Genomic DNA, 17,650 nt, shown 5'->3' on the forward strand with positions numbered 1-17,650 from the left:
ACATAACCTAACATAACCTAACATAATCTAACATAACCTAATATAACCTAATATAATCTAACATAACCTAATATAACCTAATATAATCTAACATAACCTAACATAACCTAATATAATCTAACATAACCTAACATAACCTAATATAATCTAACATAACCTAACATAACCTAACATAATCTAACATAATCTAACATAACCTAACATAACCTAACATAATCTAACATAATCTAACATAATCTAACATAACCTAATATAATCTAACATAACCTAACATAATCTAACATAACCTAATATAATCTAACATAATCTGACATAATCTAACATAACCTAATATAACCTAACATAATCTAACATAATCTAACATAATCTAACATAACCTAACATAACCTAATATAATCTAATATAATCTAACATAACCTAATATAATCTAACATAATCTAACATAACCTAACATAACCTAATATAATCTAACATAACCTAATATAATCTAACATAACCTAACATAACCTAATATAATCTAACATAACCTAACATAACCTAACATAATCTAACATAATCTAACATAACCTAACATAACCTAACATAATCTAACATAATCTAACATAACCTAATATAATCTAACATAACCTAACATAATCTAACATAACCTAATATAATCTAACATAATCTGACATAATCTAACATAACCTAATATAACCTAACATAATCTAACATAATCTAACATAATCTAACATAACCTAACATAACCTAATATAATCTAATATAATCTAACATAACCTAATATAATCTAACATAATCTAACATAACCTAACATAACCTAATATAATCTAACATAACCTAATATAATCTAACATAATCTAACATAACCTAACATAACCTAATATAATCTAACATAACCTAATATAATCTAACATAAACTAACCTAAACTAACCTGTAGGTCTGATACTTGTGGACCACCAGAGTTTAATTCTACGTATTCTACATGTATGATGTAAATGACTAGAGTTTTCCACTAGGTGGCGTACCACAGAGCTCAGACTGTACAGAACAAAAGTGTTCTGTAAGTTAAACAAACATGGCGTCACAAGTGGAGGTTACTTCTGAGATCATGGCAGAAATCGTAAATCGTAAAAAGAGGCACGACGATGATGTAACAACGGTGAGAACACTGCCCCTGCTGCCCATGTGCGTGTTGCACCTTGTGGACAGGTAGTCGCAAGTTTTGAGGACGTTCACAACCAATGAGAGCTCAACAGTAAACGTAGAGTCAGGAACACAAATATCTTTAGGGACCTGTCAGAATGTCCTCACTCTAAAATGTCTAACTGTCCTCACAAGGACAAAAGTGCCAGAACACGCACACTAGTTCCTCTGCTGGTTTCCTGTCCAGGTCTCAGCCTGAGACTGAGGACAGAAACTGAAAAGGTCTCTTTCCTTCTTCTTCTTGTGTCCTCACAGAGACGAGGAGGAAACCCCCCCCCAAAAAAAGTTTGATAATTAACATCTGTTATTTCCTGATAATGTCTTGAAAGTTTTATGGAAATAAACATAGTTTAAAAACAGAAACCTGATAATTAATTTAGTTAAATTCACTTTTGATTCCAGATGAATTTCCAGGAAATAATTGTGTGAATATTTTTTTCATCACTGGGAACTTTTCTCTGCCTCGTTCTTCTCTCCAGGAAACAAGCTTTTAAAATAAACTAGAATAAAGTGACTCCATGCTACAGATTTATTTTGAGGAAATAATATACTAATAATAATTATTGGGATTATTGGGAGGAATAAATTAATATTCTATATAAACCAATGCAAAGCTTGCCAATACATATATTTAAAAAATGAATTTGTCAATGATTCCTAAGACGTCGTTATCAAACCTTATGATAAAGAAATGTAAGTGAGGCTTTATATTTTATTTTAGCATAAACTTTATTATAAATACAAGAAAAAAATACAACCAAACACATACAACTTGAATTAAGTTAAGTTGAATTGAATTAAATGTAAAATCTAAACATAAATGTACATCTTTTCTGCATTGTATATTCTGTAAAATAAAAGTTGTCATATCAAAAACATTAACAAACTGATGTCGACCAAACAATAAAGCAGTCGGGCTATAATTGATATAATAATTAACTAAGGATTAATAATAAAAAATATTGTATAGTTCAGTACAACACAAACGAGGAGCTCAGTTACAATCACACAGATGATTCAATTCATCTGAACTGTTTCTGCAGATGTACCTAATAAAGTGGAAAGTGTGTGACTATGTTTAAATCTTTATATCCTGTGTTGCAGTAACATGTGAATTCCCCTGTGACATGCGTGTTGGGGAAATAAACATCTTACAGCAGCGCAAGATGTAAAGATCGCTCCCGTTTAACGAAGGGTCACGTTTCATTGTGAGTAATTTCATGTAAAGATTTGTGCTTCTGCTTTGTTAAACAATTTCCTCATGTTGGACAATTTAACTGAAACTGAAGAGCTCCCAATATAACATACACAGCTTCCCTTTAAATGACCTGCGGTGGAATTAAAAACTTTATCTTTTCTCAGTGTATCTGCTGTTTTTATTTATCTGCCACTTTTTATTCTCAGAACTGTAACCAGGACGTCCTGGAGCAGGACACTGATGACATCATCACAATACTTCCCTATCTCCGTCTGCTCTGAAAAGAAGGAAAAGTGAGGAGGAGACAGAACAGGAAGAAGAAGATGAAGAATAGACAGAAGATGGAGGAATAAGTGAGAGAGGAGAGGGAGAAAATATAGTGAATGAAGGAGGAGTGAAATAAAAGATGAGGAAGAAGTGATGATGATACAGATTAAAGATGGACAGAAGTTAAATGGCAGAAAAGACGAGACGTTTGTATGCAGAATAAAACTCCCAAACATTTTCATTCAGAAACATTTTCCTCTTTTTATTCCAAGAAAAAAAAGGTATTTCATCCCAAATGATAAAATAAAATAAAACAAACTTATATTATTAATAATAACAACAATAATAATCATTAAGGGGATAAGTATGACAATTCTCTATTTTTTTCTCTCCTTTTTTATTTGTCGCCTTTTCTCTATGATGATATTGGTCGTGGTCAATTAAACATGCAGCTAAATAAGTCCGATGATGATGATGATGATGGAGATGGAGAGAGGAAGACATAATGGAGGAGAGAGAGAGGGAGGAGGTGTTACAGACCGTTGTGTTTTATAAAACAGCGATGGAAAGTAAATGTGTGTTGGTCGAACAAGATGGCTGCCAGCTGTGAACATGATGGCGGGTATGCTAACTGAAATACAGCGTCTCGGGGGGGGGGTAGCACACCTGGGAACTACAGGAGCTAGCTATAAATTATAATAAGACACAAGGTGATAGCCTGCTCGCTCAAAATGGCTGCCAGAACGAAAAGACTGAGAAAAAGTGGGAAATGTTAAAAGTAGTTAACGAACTAGTTAACGAGTGATAACACAAAAAACTGTGCGGCCATAAGCTTCCCGCCGATTCTCAACCTTCCCATGGCGCCCACTGGTGGCCACTTTGTGTAAGTCCTCAGAACGAGCTTAGAAGGAGCTAAACATAGTAAAACTTCAGGCGACAGCTAGCTCGCTCGAGAGCATGCTACTGTAGCCTACAGTACACCGATACAGATTCTGTAGTTGTCTTTGTCAGTTATGATTAGCAATATTAGCATTTCTCACATAATGGGTGGGAGCTGTTAGACGCATGACCGCTAAGCTAACTGCAATGTAGCTTCTTGGCAGTGATACCAGAGATAGAGTTGCAACATGAAGAGCAAGCTTCGTTAGCATTGGACGACATGAAACTTTAACCAACCGCAACTATGAGAAGAATGAGCAGGAAAAGTTATTGACAGCTAACAGCAACACAGCTAATTAGCGATTGACGCAGTAAGACTTCAGGTGATCGCTCTCAGTGCCTGTGGAGTGGTCAGATTCTTCTGTCATGATTTACAGGATTCGCATTCCTCACACAAAATGGCTGCTAGTTGGCTCTAAGAGAGAAGTGAGAATAAAGTTTTAAATGTTGCTAACAGCGATGTCGTAAGGAGCTAGACTTACACTACATGCTAGCTTAGCAGAGGGGACACTGCTGCACCTGCAGAGCGGTTCGTTTTTTAAGCTCTGATTTCTGATTAGCATTCCTCATTTGAGACCAATGGCCCAGCGCTAATATCCTGCTACAGACAGAATCATCAGTACAATTCGGAAAAACTAAACAAAGTATAAAAGTTAAAAGTGAAGTTGAAAGCTGCCAAATATGATGTTTAAATATCAGAACTTATCTGAAATCAGCAGTAAGACCGAGCTCCCTCTGGAAAACAAAGAGCGGGGGTGGAGTGGGTTGTTTGGAAATGTCGGATCACTATTGGCTGGAAGCAAGGTGTTATGGGACAAAGGGGAGGAGGAAACGAGGGAAGGAGGGAGTAGGAGACGACAGAATGGAGAGAGAGATGAGCAGATGAGTTGAAAGAAAAAAACAAGTGTGCATTTATTTGTCTGATGTTTTATTTTTTCCCTGGTCGATCTCCTTCAGTGGGTCAGAGCCGGGGGGGCAGAGGGGGCTGGGATAGTGGAGGCGAGAGGGAGGGGGCAAAGGTCATGGTTGTGTTGGTGTGTGTGTGTGTGCGCGTCTGTGTGTTGTTGTGTGTCAGTTGTCTATCAGCTGCTGTCAGGTGACGGCTCCCTCTCTCGATGCATGGCGGCGCTCTGGTGTTTCATGCTGTCCAGGTACTCCTGCTGAGAGACGGCCAGCACCGACGCCAGAATCTCATCATCCTCCCAGTCCGTCAAACCTGCAGCACAGACACACACTCAGAGTTACAGACCTCACACACAACACAACAGACATCAACCGCAACTGAGCCCACGATGACTGGTTCAAGACTTTGACTCGATTCAGCAGGAGCATCTGACTCAAGATGGACGAATCCAGATATTAGACCAAAATATCTCGGATGTGAACGTTGCCATCTTGCGCATATGACGTCATTTGGAGTGATGGTGGAGTGGAGGCGTGGTATCAAGGTCAGCCTCAGCTGTCAATCATGACGTCCTGTTGAGCTCGTTTGGAGGTTCATCAAAAAAACAGGCTCCAAAGTTCAGAAAACACTTTGAGCCCAATTCACGCGTAGGTTCGCACGTAGCCTCCACACAGGGCCGAGCATTCATCGCCGTGCTTCGGTGTGCGTGAGCCGAAACCATCTTATCTATACAACATGTACTTTCATTTTATAGTTGGGTCCATGTCCCATCTGCTAACATGGAGGATGCAGGGTTTATGACCTATACTGCAGCCAGCCACCAGGGGGAGATCCATTTACAGTCGATGGTTCAACACAATTTTTATTTGAAACTAAAAGAATCGCCTTCCAGATGAGCGTGAGCTGATGAACATGAAGTGCTGATGGATCCCGACCGAAAGGGCTTTTACAATGATATTTGTGTTTGAGTCGGTTTGGATGCATTAGCAAAACAAAAGAACAGAAGGGCTGTCGGGTTGGAGTCGGGCGTGGACAGTTGAATCTGCATGTATGTCTCCATCTTTGCTTACAAATGTCTCAGTTCTTGTACGTACAAACTAAAACACAACCCCAGAATTTTCAGGTTCCAAACTCCAACGAGGCCATCAGTCTCTGTTCCAAAGACAGGAGGAGCCTGAAATCTTTGCCGAGAGAAGATCTGACTCTTCAGACGTGAAGAAAAAGGATTTCCAAGAAAAGTGAGTTGACTGAGCAGAGATGACACAGAAACATCTTGAAAGTTAAAATCTGTTCTGTTCTGTGATTAAAACACATCTGAGCTGTAAACATCTGATAACACGACAACACTGAGACTGAGCGAGTGACCCCAGCTCTGGTTTCTCCTCAGATAACCCTGCACACACACACACATGCACGCACACACACACACACACACACGCACACACACACACACACGCGCACACACACCCTGCTCTGTTCGGCTGCTTCCTGTTGACTCGGGCGGAGGTTTGACAGTAAACAACAGAAATGACTAACAGGAGCTTCTCTCTTTTAGAGAATTATCTGTTCATTTCCCCCCAGAGCCCCGCCCTCACTCTGATTTAATCTATCAGATCCTCACGACACCAGGTACGGTGCTGACTCAAGGAGACGTTGCTGCCTCGTTTCAGACAGACAACACATTCTGAGAATGAAATAAATGAGGTCAGGCGTCTGAAACAGACTCTGTCTCTGTGGGTAGATGCAAGAGACATGATTCTTGATTGAGCTAAACCTGAGGGCACCATTTTATTGCCCCCCCCCCCCCCCCCCCCCCAAGTCATCTGAAAATACATCACCTGAAAATTCAAATGGTCAAATGGTGTAAACAGGAAGTAGATTGTCTACTGTGCAGTTGGTTGCTTAGTTACAGGAAAATAAGAACGAGGAGCAGCAAAGGAGAAAAATTAAGAGCAGGGGTTGATTTTCTTGGAGCGAAGACAAAGTGGAACACTTATAATGACAGTAAGTGTTAGTGATGCTTCTTCAGGTCATGTGACTGAGAAGAACCAATCAGGAAGAGTACGTGGGCATCTGCATTCATCATTGAGTCTCCGTTTCTGTTGGTCCAGACTGAATAAAACCCCTGAGTTTTCAAACCAACAGCGTTTACAAAAGTCTCTGATTTAGAGGCTGGAAAACAACTGCAGTGTTCATGGAGCCTGAATGTGAGGAGGACTCGAACCGGGGAAGAGAAAATGTGCATGTGAGCAGGGAGTGTTTGGAACAGAGGCAGCTTTACAGAGCCTGAACATGAAATGAAGAAATAATTCTCTCAAAATGAAAACAGGACGCTCATGAATAAACACAGGGACTCCATGACACGACCCGCGGACACGAGCAGAACACACTGTCACAAGTCAAGCCAGCTTTGTTTTTAAAGCCCAGTGTCACAGATATTCCCCTGTCCTCCGACCATCGAGTCATACGAGGACAAACTCCCCCCAAAAACCTAATCCACAGGAGGAGCAGAAGAGGAGGGATCCTTCCCCCAGGACAGACGACAGGAAGGAGTCTTTCCTGCAACATGGTGGATTCACAGTGTGGACGTTCACAACAGTTCCAATGGAACAGCAGCACATTTAACAGCTGCAGCAGTATGTGTGTGTGTGTGTGTGTGTGTGTGTGTGTGTGTGTGTGTGTGTGTCTTTGTCTGTGAGGACAAATTATGGTGTGAAGCCGTCGTATACGTTTTTTTCTGGCTCTTCACCGGCTGTTTGTTGCGAGGGGCCTGACAGAGGTAGAATTACAGTTTGCGTGTGTCTTACCAAACGCTGTAGGCGACATCTCCTGCATTATGGCTCTGTACTCCAGATGATGACGACTCTGATTACTGGGACCTGCACACACACACACACACACACAGTAAGTTATTGGTACACACATACATGAGATGCACACACGTGTGTACATGTTACCTGGGGCGCAGGGGGAGGGGGGTTTGCTCAGGATGAGCGCGGCTCCAGCGGGAGAGGGCGGCTTGTTGTTGGTCGACGAGCTGGACGTGAGGTCAGAGTGGGAGGGGTCCGAGTCCCGTTGCCGCGGCGACCGGGCGCTCCAATCGTCCAGACCGCTGGAAGCTGCTGCCGTGGCCGAGCTGCAGGTGGCGCTGGCCTTACGAGGCTGAAGAAGAAAAGATGTTAACATCGGTTGATATATTTTTTCACCGTTCTTTAAAGCAGCAAATCTGAAACAAAATCGACTTCTAAGTTTTATTCCACTACGAACAATGTCAGTAAAAACCTCACAGCTTATCAGATTGAGTGTCGGTTGCTAACACAGGTGTAAACAAGATGACACAGAACTGATCCACTCGCTCGTCGCCTTCAGAGCCTCGATGTGTTTATGGTGCCACTGAAAGTTTTATAGAAGCGCTCAGCGACCAATCAGATTGTGCAATTAGAAGACACAAACGAAACGTGTCACATGAAACTGAAACTAATGCCTCTCACATATTTTACATATTCATTTCCAATAACTGCACCTCACACTAACACACACACGCACGCACACACACACACACACAACCTGTCGGGCTTGTTTCTCTTGGTCCTGCAGCCACTGCAGGTACGACTCCCGGGCCACCTGCTCCTCGATGGCCTCGTTTGTAGCCTCCCAGTCCGTCGCTCTCTTCTTGTCCTCCAACATCTGCTGCTCGATCCATGACTCCTCCGACGTCTTGATGGCCGATTTCATCAGAGACTGCTCTGCGTACTGAGGGGGCTGAATTTCAGTTAATAGATATGACAGTACACAAATACGACACAATTACTCAACACACACACACACACACAGCAAGGGTTGGATTTCAAGTGTTAAGAGCAGAGTCTGCTTTGAACTACAGCTCCCATAATGCAGCTGAACTGACTGCGATCAGCTCCTGTTTGCAGTGAACTCAGTGATGTGCAGACAACTATCACTGGATCACTGTGATACTGAAGGAAGCTTAAAAACATCAAGATTCTCTATGAGGTTCTGCAGACTCTGGCCTCGCAGCTTGAAAACCCCTGGTAGACTGTTGTGAATGTTTCATTACCCCTGGTTTGAAGGCGGGCAGTCCCAGTCCGACCCCGATCGTGGCCTTGTTGGGATTCACCACAGAGTTGTAGTGAATATTGCGGTGGTAGCTCACTCTGATGGGCTCGTCGTTGTTCTGGTGGATGCCGTGGAACGTGTTGATTGGCTCTGTGGCAGAGAGGAGGAGGGTCAGTTGTGATTGGCTGAGGGCGACAGACCCACAGGTTTTTAATCGGACAGTCGGACTCACCTGTGCTGTACTGATACACCTCCACCGGTCTGTTATACATCTCGGCCATGGCCTGCATCTCGATGTGGTTGCCGTGGCAATTGTTTTTCCTCTTCCTGTTAATGTATGTGGTGAAATCCTCTGTCACGTAGCTGGAGAAATAATCTGCGTTCTTCATCTAAAGGAGAAAATAAACTTTTAACACAAACAGTGAACGAACGAACTGTCTCAGACTGTGAATGAGCACGGGAGCTGGAGACTCGTCAGAGGTCAGCGGGACTCACCAGGTAATCCATACAGTGTTTCCTGACCACTTCATGCATGTCCTGGTCTCCATACACCTGATCAGCTGAGAGAGACAGAGCTCAGGTTAGATGTTTAATGGACCAATCAGGGCCCAGACTGATCATCTCTGGTTTACAACTACACATCATGTTGAGTTCTGATTGGTCAGTTACGCGATCTATAACGTGGAACTGCAGGTTTTCTGTGCGATTTAATTTAAGATAAACAACATGACAGTTCCTGATTAATGAAGCTATATCCTCTGGATTGCTGGAGGCTAACGGTTACCCTACGTTACCAGTGTTTATGCTAAGCTAAGCAGCTCTTACATTTACAATACAACTGATGCAGTTCAAACAATTACGAATAAGTTGTTGTAACGTGCAACATGCAAAACTGTTCCTTCGACTCACTGCGACAGTTCAAAAACACACACACATACACACACACACGCGCACACACACGCGTGCGCACACACACACACATACACACACACAGGGGTTTGCAAATAAGCATCACCTCGGTTCCATTTCCAGCAAGTCACGTGGTCTGCCACCACGGTGTTTCTCAGAACCACCCCCCCAACAACTTCCTTTTTCTCATCAGTCTCTTTTTCTCATCACACTTAGTCTGTGTGTGTGTGTGTGTGTGTGTGTGTGTGTGTGTGTGTGCGTGTGTGTGTAGGTGTGTGTGTGTGTTAGTGTGCATGCGTGTGTGTGTGAAAAGTCAGTTGCGATGTTGTTGATGAAGCTGGTGGACTATGGAGTTTTATTTCTATCTTAAATCAAGAGCGTGGTTTTTCAGTCCAAGTGCATGACACGTACTTGACTTGTTGCTGTTGCATGTGGGCTGGTGACCCGCTAAACTTTTCACGAGCGCACAGAAAGCAGCCAGAGTGCAGAGAAGGGCTGAAGCTGGAGCGCAGGAAATCCGTGCGAGAAACAATATATCTGAGTGCAAGCGCCCAGTGTGAGCAGAGGCAGAGCAAATTTAAGTGCAAACAGGAACCGGATTATAGTGGAAGGGAGGTTTAGATGCAAAGTACATTCTGAACATGAATTCAACAAGTCATGCACTTCAACTGAAAAACCACGCTCTTGATTTTAGACAGTAAAAAAACTCCATAGTGGACCACACACACACACACACACTGAATACGTAATGTGATTCACACCCCTGCTGTGTGTGTGTGTGTGTGTGTGTGTGTGTGTGTGTGTGTGTGTGTGTGTGTGTGTGTGTGTGTGTGTGTGTGTGTGTGTGTGTGTGTGTGTGTGTGTGTGTGTGTGTGTGAGAATCATTTTCTGATGATGACACACAACCATATGAAACCTGGCTGCTGCTGAGAAACACAGCAGAGATAGATATCTCCAGAACTAACACATACACACGAAACCACAGTGGGCGCTCCGATCGGTCGGCCTGGACGGTATTCTAAGAAAGGTGGGGGCGGGGCCTAATCTGAGGCAACTGTCCATCTGGTTGTTTTACCGCTGATGTCGATAAAGTTTTTCATATTAACCGCACAATCATTAGGTGAGTCAGATGTGATGTGGCGCTGTGGTGCGCTGACTTAACGCGATGCATGCTGGTTAGAATTTTTGTCTGACTTCATCCAGCGCTGCGAAACGTCCACAGGGATTTCCTAAACATGCGTTTCATCTGCAACAAAAAAAACCAAACGTTTCGGGATCGGCCATTGTTCTCGTGTCACTGATGCTACGAGAAGTAAAAAATGTCTGACATGACGTCAGTGTTTTTCTATCTAAACCCTTCAGGCCGATCAAATCCCTGTTCCTCATTCGTGGTATTTCTGTTTCTAAACAGACAATCTACTTCCTGTCTACACCACATGACCAGTGTACGTGGATAGTCGTGTGACGTGTGTTTTTGGTAATTTGAGTTTTGGGAGTTCTGAGAGAGTAAAAAAAGTTTAATGATTCAACAGATGAGTCGAGGTGTGACTCCTCATCACATGACTCGAGTCGGTGATGATGTGCGGTCACAGACTGTCACCTGATTGGCTGATGATCTCTGTGGCGATAACAAGTTCAATTGACTCAGAGTTGACAGGTCAGTGACCTCGTCTCTGTTTAAAGGTATTCAGATGACCTGAAGTTACCACGGTAACCACAGGTCCTGCTCTGACAGGACGTCTGGACCTTTGACCTTTGCCGAGGATTGAAATGGTTCCCGTGTCGACACACGCTGGATAACAGCTCCGCGAACTGTTGGACGTAAAGACGATGAAACCAGTTCGACTGGTTGCCAACAAAACATCTGTCACTTTGTCTCTCAGGTGGAAGACGAATGAAGAGATGGAACATGGCAGCCGCTCAAGTTTCCTTTTTTAAAGATGTTCTGATGTCACAGGTGACGTTAACATGTGAGTTTACAGGTGTAACATACTGTTAGTATGTTTACTGTTAGTATGTTACATACGTGTTAGTGACAAGTAGAGAAGAAAATACTTGTTCTGGTCAAACCAACGTTACAACAGAGTTCATGCTTTTTTGGCATGTCCTGTTTTTGTGTTCTGCATAAGTTACACAAATAGACTGGACATCAAGAGTGGGTGGATCTGTCACACACACACACACAGACACACAAAGCTTTCAGGTTGTTGTTGAGATGTCTCACTCATACCATAACTCAAGAGCTGATGATCGACAGGTCAACCAGGTTTCACAACAGGAATGTTACCTGACAACAACACACACACAGACACACACACAGACACACACACAGACACACAGACACAGACACACACACACACACACACACACACCTACTTGAAACAGAAAGTTGACAGCTTTTGAAACACCTAACACTAAACAACATTGTCCAGCTGTGTGTGTGTGTGTTTGTGTTTGTGTGTGTATGTGTGTGTGTGCGTGTGTGTGTTTGTGTGTGTGTGTGTGTGTGCGTGTGTGCGTGTGTGTGTGTGTGTGTGTGAGAGAGATGATTTCTGTGAAATGCAACACGTAGCAGAGAATTGAGTCTGAAAGCAGAAGTGAGAAGACTCAACTGAGGGAAAATGAAAACTGAACTGTTGGAAATGTTTTCGTTTGTCCACCTGTCTCTGTCTCTGTCTCTCTTGAGAGAGATCATTGGTCATGCAGCACTCAGTCCATCCTCACGAACATGTATGTTGTGATGTGAACAAATCCCACAGAGTTAAACTGTCCAACAAAACCATCAGGCTTCACTTCTTCATCACACAAACTACAAATATGAGATTTAAACTCTGAGACCAGACAATTTATTTCCTTCAGGATTTAAATCACAAAAAAAAACACAAGATGATTTGAGTCTTAGTCACATGACTAAAATAATCACTTCAGCCGAGCAGTGTCACTGACAAAGCAAATAGATCATGATGTCAGAGACAAAACATAAAGACTGAAACTCAGGAACTGTTTGTTAACAACAGGAGAGCAGGATCCACAGGATCCACACACACACACACACACACACACACGCACGCACGCACGCAAACACACACGCACACACGCCAGTTTGATGACATAAATGCAGCAACATAATAGCTGAAACACAACCTGGACTCTAATGAATGGACCTGTGTTTGTGTGTGTGTGTGTAATCTTCTTTTTCAGTGACCCACATTTACCTTCACACACACACACACACACACACACTCTCTGAGCACCCTCTGCTGTCAGTGCTCCTGTGATGAAATGATGGTCGTGTGTGTTTATCATCAGTGAAGCGGGTTCAACAGGAAGTGGACAGAGTGTTTACGTGTCATCAACACAGCTGTTAATGAAGCGTCTGAGTGAATTCACAGAAACAACAGGTTCATAATGTGAAAAACATTTCAAGCTGAGGAATCAACAGTCGACTGGACATTTCCTCACCTGATGTGTTTTGTCCTCACACAACTGATCAGAGTCTGTTTCATTTGTTTTTATTTCTAGAGATGATTATCAGCTATTTTTACAGCCGTCATGGAGGTTATGTTTTCGTCTTTTAGATGGTTTGTTATTCCTGTTGTGGAGAGGACGTCATGAGGAATGAGAAAGAACTGCATTGATGCTACTTGCAGATACAAGCACAACTGCAGGTAATAATCTCTGACTGTCGGCGTGGAAGCTAAAAAGTATTAGTACTACTAATGTGAGTTCTTTTTCTGATTATTTTCTGGTTTATGGGAAAATACAAGAGGTTTTCAATGTGGTCTCATGTGTTTATGTGTATACGAGTTTACATCCAAGTTACATCAAGAGGAAACAAAACCTCTCAGTCCAACAGCTCGAAAAAGTGGCCAAGCACTGACACCTGCTGGTGACCAGACGAACTACAGACACATCTGACCCTGAAACCAGGTGTGTGTGTGTGTGTGTGTGTGTGTGTGTGTCACTCACCCACGGCTCTGAACAGACACGCTCCGTCCTCCTTCATCTTCTTGATGACAAAGCCCTTCTTCTCCCTCAGAGCTTTTTCAAACCAGTGCTCCTGCTGAACACACACACACACGGGTCAGCTGTACGCTGGACCTAGAAAGCTAAAGACTTCATCACCCAGAATTCCTTTCATCTGAAACAGCGAAACCGTTTGAGATGACATCAACGAATGAAGAAGCTGGAGGCAGAAAGTGTTGTGTTGTATTTGAAAATGAATCAGGACGGTTTCACACTCTGAACTTCAGACTTTACAGTTTAGTCTGAACCTCAACATCAGGTGTGAAAGGATCCGTGGACCAACGACTCAAAAGAGGAGTTCTGGGTCTGGATCAAACTGAACCACGGTTCTGATGGTTCACAGTGAAAACACTCTGTTGGACAGTTTGGACTTTTGGACAAATCACAGGAAGTAGAGACACATTAAACCATAGAAGAAGAAAAAGAAGAGGAAGCAGCTGCAGTCTTCACCTCCGAAGAAATAATGTTTGAACCATGAGGACGTTCATCTGGTGCGTTTGAACTAGTGTGGAGTACTGTAGTACTGTGAAGTACAGTGTAGTACAGTGAAGTACAGTGTAGTACAGTGAAGTACAGTGTAGTGCAGTGAAGTACAGTGTAGTACAGTGAAGTACAGTATTACTGTGGAGTACTGTAGTACAGTGAAGTACTGTATTACTGTGGAGTACTGTAGTACTGTATTACTGTGGAGTACTGTAGTACTGTAATACTGTGGAGTACTGTATTACTGTGGAGTACTGTGGAGTACTGTAGTACTGTATTACTGTGGAGTACAGTAGTACTGTATTACTGTGGAGTACTGTATTACTGTGGAGTACAGTATTACTGTGGAGTACAGTATTACTGTATTACTGTGGAGTACAGTATTACTGTGGAGTACTGTATTACTGTGGAGTACTGTGGAGTACTGTAGTACTGTATTACTGTGGAGTACTGTAGTACTGTATTACTGTGGAGTACTGTGCCTAAACGTGCTGATACTGCTATAATACCATCATGATGTTACCATCACAACCAAATGAAGCGCTTCATTCATGTTCTCCATTCAAACAGGAAGACTACTACCCCCCCCCAACTGACAACATCGTCTACAAACCAATCAGAGTCAAGTACAGGTAGACGACGCCCACGCTGGTGATGACAACAGGACGTTCGTGTGTGAGACAGAATTCTTTAGTCCCTGAATTACAGATTAAATGAAACATGGAACAAACACATGAAGCTCGGTTCATATTTTCAGACGCTGGATCAGAACAGTGTCCGAATCAGACTTTCAGACTGAAAACATTTGGTGCGTTCACTGTCAGCTCTGTTTACAGATCATCAGTCTCATCATCAACAGTGAAGTGAGAAGAGTTTTTTATTGTTCCTCAAAGTGACGTTTTTTTAAATGTCTTGTTTCATAATGTTCAGTTTTCTGTCAGACTCAAACTAACAATTGATCTGAGTATCGATCATTCAATCAATTATTTGATTGACTGATCATTTATTTATTAAATGCTTGTTTTTATTCTTATACAGAATCAAAAACCTGAACCAACACGAACAGTCGATTATCAAAATAAGTTGCTGAGGTCGTCTTCCATGTGGAGTTAAAACAATAAGTGGGTTTTAATTTGAAATAACTATCTCACCAAAGAGGTTATGTCTCTTAGTTAGCAGCATTACACTAAAACAGATTACCGCAAAACTCTGTGTCTGGGTCAGGGGAGGATCCAGGGATGTTTTATCTCTGTCTTTAACATTGCGAGATGGGAAGTTAGAGAATAATTCATGGATTAATCATTGATGAATCAGACATAAACAGTGAGCGGATATTTACGAGCGTATGTAATTTGGTGCATATTGATTGAATTAATCTGGATCCACGCCAAACGTTAATGAGCTGTTCCCAGAGCAAAGTTTCATACTCATCCTGCCAGCTACCAGACAAACAAACAAACTAATGCAGATTAACGTCCTCGCCGGAGGTAATAATACAAAATATAAAAACGTTTGTGTCTGGTTCACAGGGTCAAAGGTTACGTCATCTTTATATTCATATGATAAATCGATGGATAGAAAACTTGATCATCATTGAACAGGACACGATGAGATTAACAGTGCACCTCAAGTTTAGAGCTATAATCAGAGTAACGTGAAATCATTTACGGAATGTTCTGTCTGTCTGTGTTGTTGCTATGGTTACCAGCAGGTTAACGAACAGTGACCGCCAATCAGAAACCTTACATGACTCCTGATGTTGTCACATGACACTGAAACTCACTTCTTGGTTGATTGATCACTGAATGGATTAATAGATGCTCTGAGAAATGTTGGAGTCCCACGAAGCAAACACAAGTGGGACCACCTGAGAGTCCCCAGGGTCAAAGGTCAAAGGTCAGCCGTGTTTCAATCCAGCGTGTCTGGGGTCAGTGTTGAGGTCAGCTGCCTGCAGCATCAGGGCTGTTGCTATGGTTACCTGCAGGTTAATGTGAGGTGTTGTCCGAAGATGTGTTGACTTTAAATTTGACAACTGAACACACAAAACACTCTTCACAGCTTAAACACACTGAGTGTGTGTGTGTGTGTGTGTGTGTCACCTGATCACAGACTGTATGAGGCTCTGGATCACACCTGTGTAGCCACTTTAGCATTAGCATCTCTAGCTTCCTGTTGTTATCTTAGCAGACATTAGCTTCCTACCTGCTCCACGGTAGCCGGGTCCATAGACTGCAGCCGGGCGGCGTTCTCGTACTCGTCTTCGCTGTTGTTCCCGGCTCCTTCCTCCGTGTCCTGGCTGGACCCCACTCCTCCCGGTCCAGCTACACCGGGCTGGCCCCCGCCGGCCAGAGCCGCCACCACCCCGCCAGAGCAGGTGCCTGCCTGCCGCCGTCTCTTGCTCAGTCCGGGCCCGGAGCAGCAGCTGCCGATGCCTCCGCCGCATCCGACGACGCCGCCCGATACGACGAGCTCCCCCCGGGACCCGGCGACCATCCCACCGCTGCTGTCCCGACCGTCTCCCGGCCCCACGGGGGACACGGAGCCGACGGGCGGCGGAGAGGCCTGCTGCGGACGGGAGCTAGCTTCGATGCTCCGCCTGTCGTCCCTGGCGGAGGGCGGAGCGGGCTGGTAGGACCACGGCGGAGGCGAAGCCCTCGGCCGAGCTCCGGTCCGTCCCGCGTGCGGATGAGGGTGCTGGTGCGGGTCGGTGCCGCTGCGACGGTCGCTGTCATCGGCGTGGTCCGAAACCCCGACCCCGGAGCTGGGCTTCTTCTTGGGGAGAATCGTCATGGTGGTGACTGTGTGAGGGAGGCAGGGAGGGGGTCAGAGGGTGACGAGTCCTCCCTTTCTGGATCAAATGTCGGGGTGTGTTCGCCCTCCGGCCCGCTCCCGACGCGCTAATCACCGAGATAAGACTCTTAACGAACCGGATCTGGACACTGAGGCGGCGGCGCGGATCCTTTTCGACGGTTTTTGAACAAAAACAAAACGCGTCTCCTTCTTCCCGTCTCCGGTCGACCAGTCAACAACATCAACAGTCTGACGCAGCCACACGTCACTTCCTGGTGGAGACGGCACAGATGACGTCAGCGCGTCGACGTCTCATTTTATTTTTCTGAGGTTCACGAATTTATGTCGTAATTAATTTTTGTGTAATTACTGTGAGAAAAATGTAATTCTACTTTCTTTTGTAATAAACGTATATATCATCATAATAATTATATTGTGATGATGTAATTTCCATAATAGTTTGTTTCTGTTTACATGGATAAATAATCAAATGTATTTGTTTCTTTACTTTTCATCAGATATTTCTTTATCAGTTTTGTGAATGTGAAATAAAAGCAGCTAGTTTTTTAAAATATTTAGTCAAATTAAAATGTTTCCATAAATTAGCTTAACTTCTCCCAAACAATTTCATCTCATCACATGTTCACAACAGTTCAAAAGTAAAACTCTCCCTCAGTGATAAACTTGTGTTTTTACAGTTTATCCTCAGACTGACTTCAGTAACACATCATCATGTGACCATGTTGTTAAAGGCCACTGTAACTGAACTGACCTGCAGGTGGCGCTGTTTCTTCTCATATCACATGAACAACTTGATTCCTCTTGTGAAGCCGGTGGATGATGCTGTTGATGAAGT

At 43.3% G+C, this 17,650-nt stretch overlaps 2 protein-coding genes across 5 annotated transcripts in view; both read right to left on the bottom strand.

The window, feature by feature from the left end:
• The window catches only part of pim2 (Pim-2 proto-oncogene, serine/threonine kinase), a 6,442-nt gene extending 5,466 nt beyond the window's left edge, over nt 1-976 (bottom strand). Inside the window, exon 1 of the mRNA XM_069527521.1 lies at nt 1-976. This exon is cut by the window's left edge and continues 1,179 nt beyond it. The gene's annotated coding sequence lies outside the window, so the exon portion shown is untranslated.
• A 1,934-nt stretch (nt 977-2,910) lies between these two features.
• On the bottom strand, nt 2,911-17,246 carry otud5a (OTU deubiquitinase 5a). 4 transcript variants are annotated; one of them, XM_069527530.1, is made up of 9 exons: nt 16,207-17,246; nt 13,465-13,555; nt 9,082-9,146; nt 8,819-8,975; nt 8,588-8,736; nt 8,080-8,265; nt 7,470-7,674; nt 7,320-7,391; nt 2,911-4,824 (listed from the first exon to the last, which is right to left on the bottom strand). In XM_069527530.1, exons 1-9 carry the CDS (start codon nt 16,792-16,794, stop codon nt 4,691-4,693), a joined length of 1,647 nt encoding a protein of 548 aa, XP_069383631.1. In that variant the 5' UTR covers nt 16,795-17,246; the 3' UTR covers nt 2,911-4,690. The 4 variants fall into 4 exon arrangements, with proteins under 4 accessions (XP_069383631.1, XP_069383629.1, XP_069383630.1 ...); XM_069527528.1 differs by having other exon boundaries at nt 8,080-8,274; XM_069527529.1 differs by having other exon boundaries at nt 13,465-13,558.
• Between the last annotated feature and the right edge of the window lie 404 nt (nt 17,247-17,650).

This window comes from Paralichthys olivaceus, chromosome 6 (assembly GCF_024713975.1).
Source record: "Paralichthys olivaceus isolate ysfri-2021 chromosome 6, ASM2471397v2, whole genome shotgun sequence".
NCBI lineage: Eukaryota > Metazoa > Chordata > Actinopteri > Pleuronectiformes > Paralichthyidae > Paralichthys > Paralichthys olivaceus.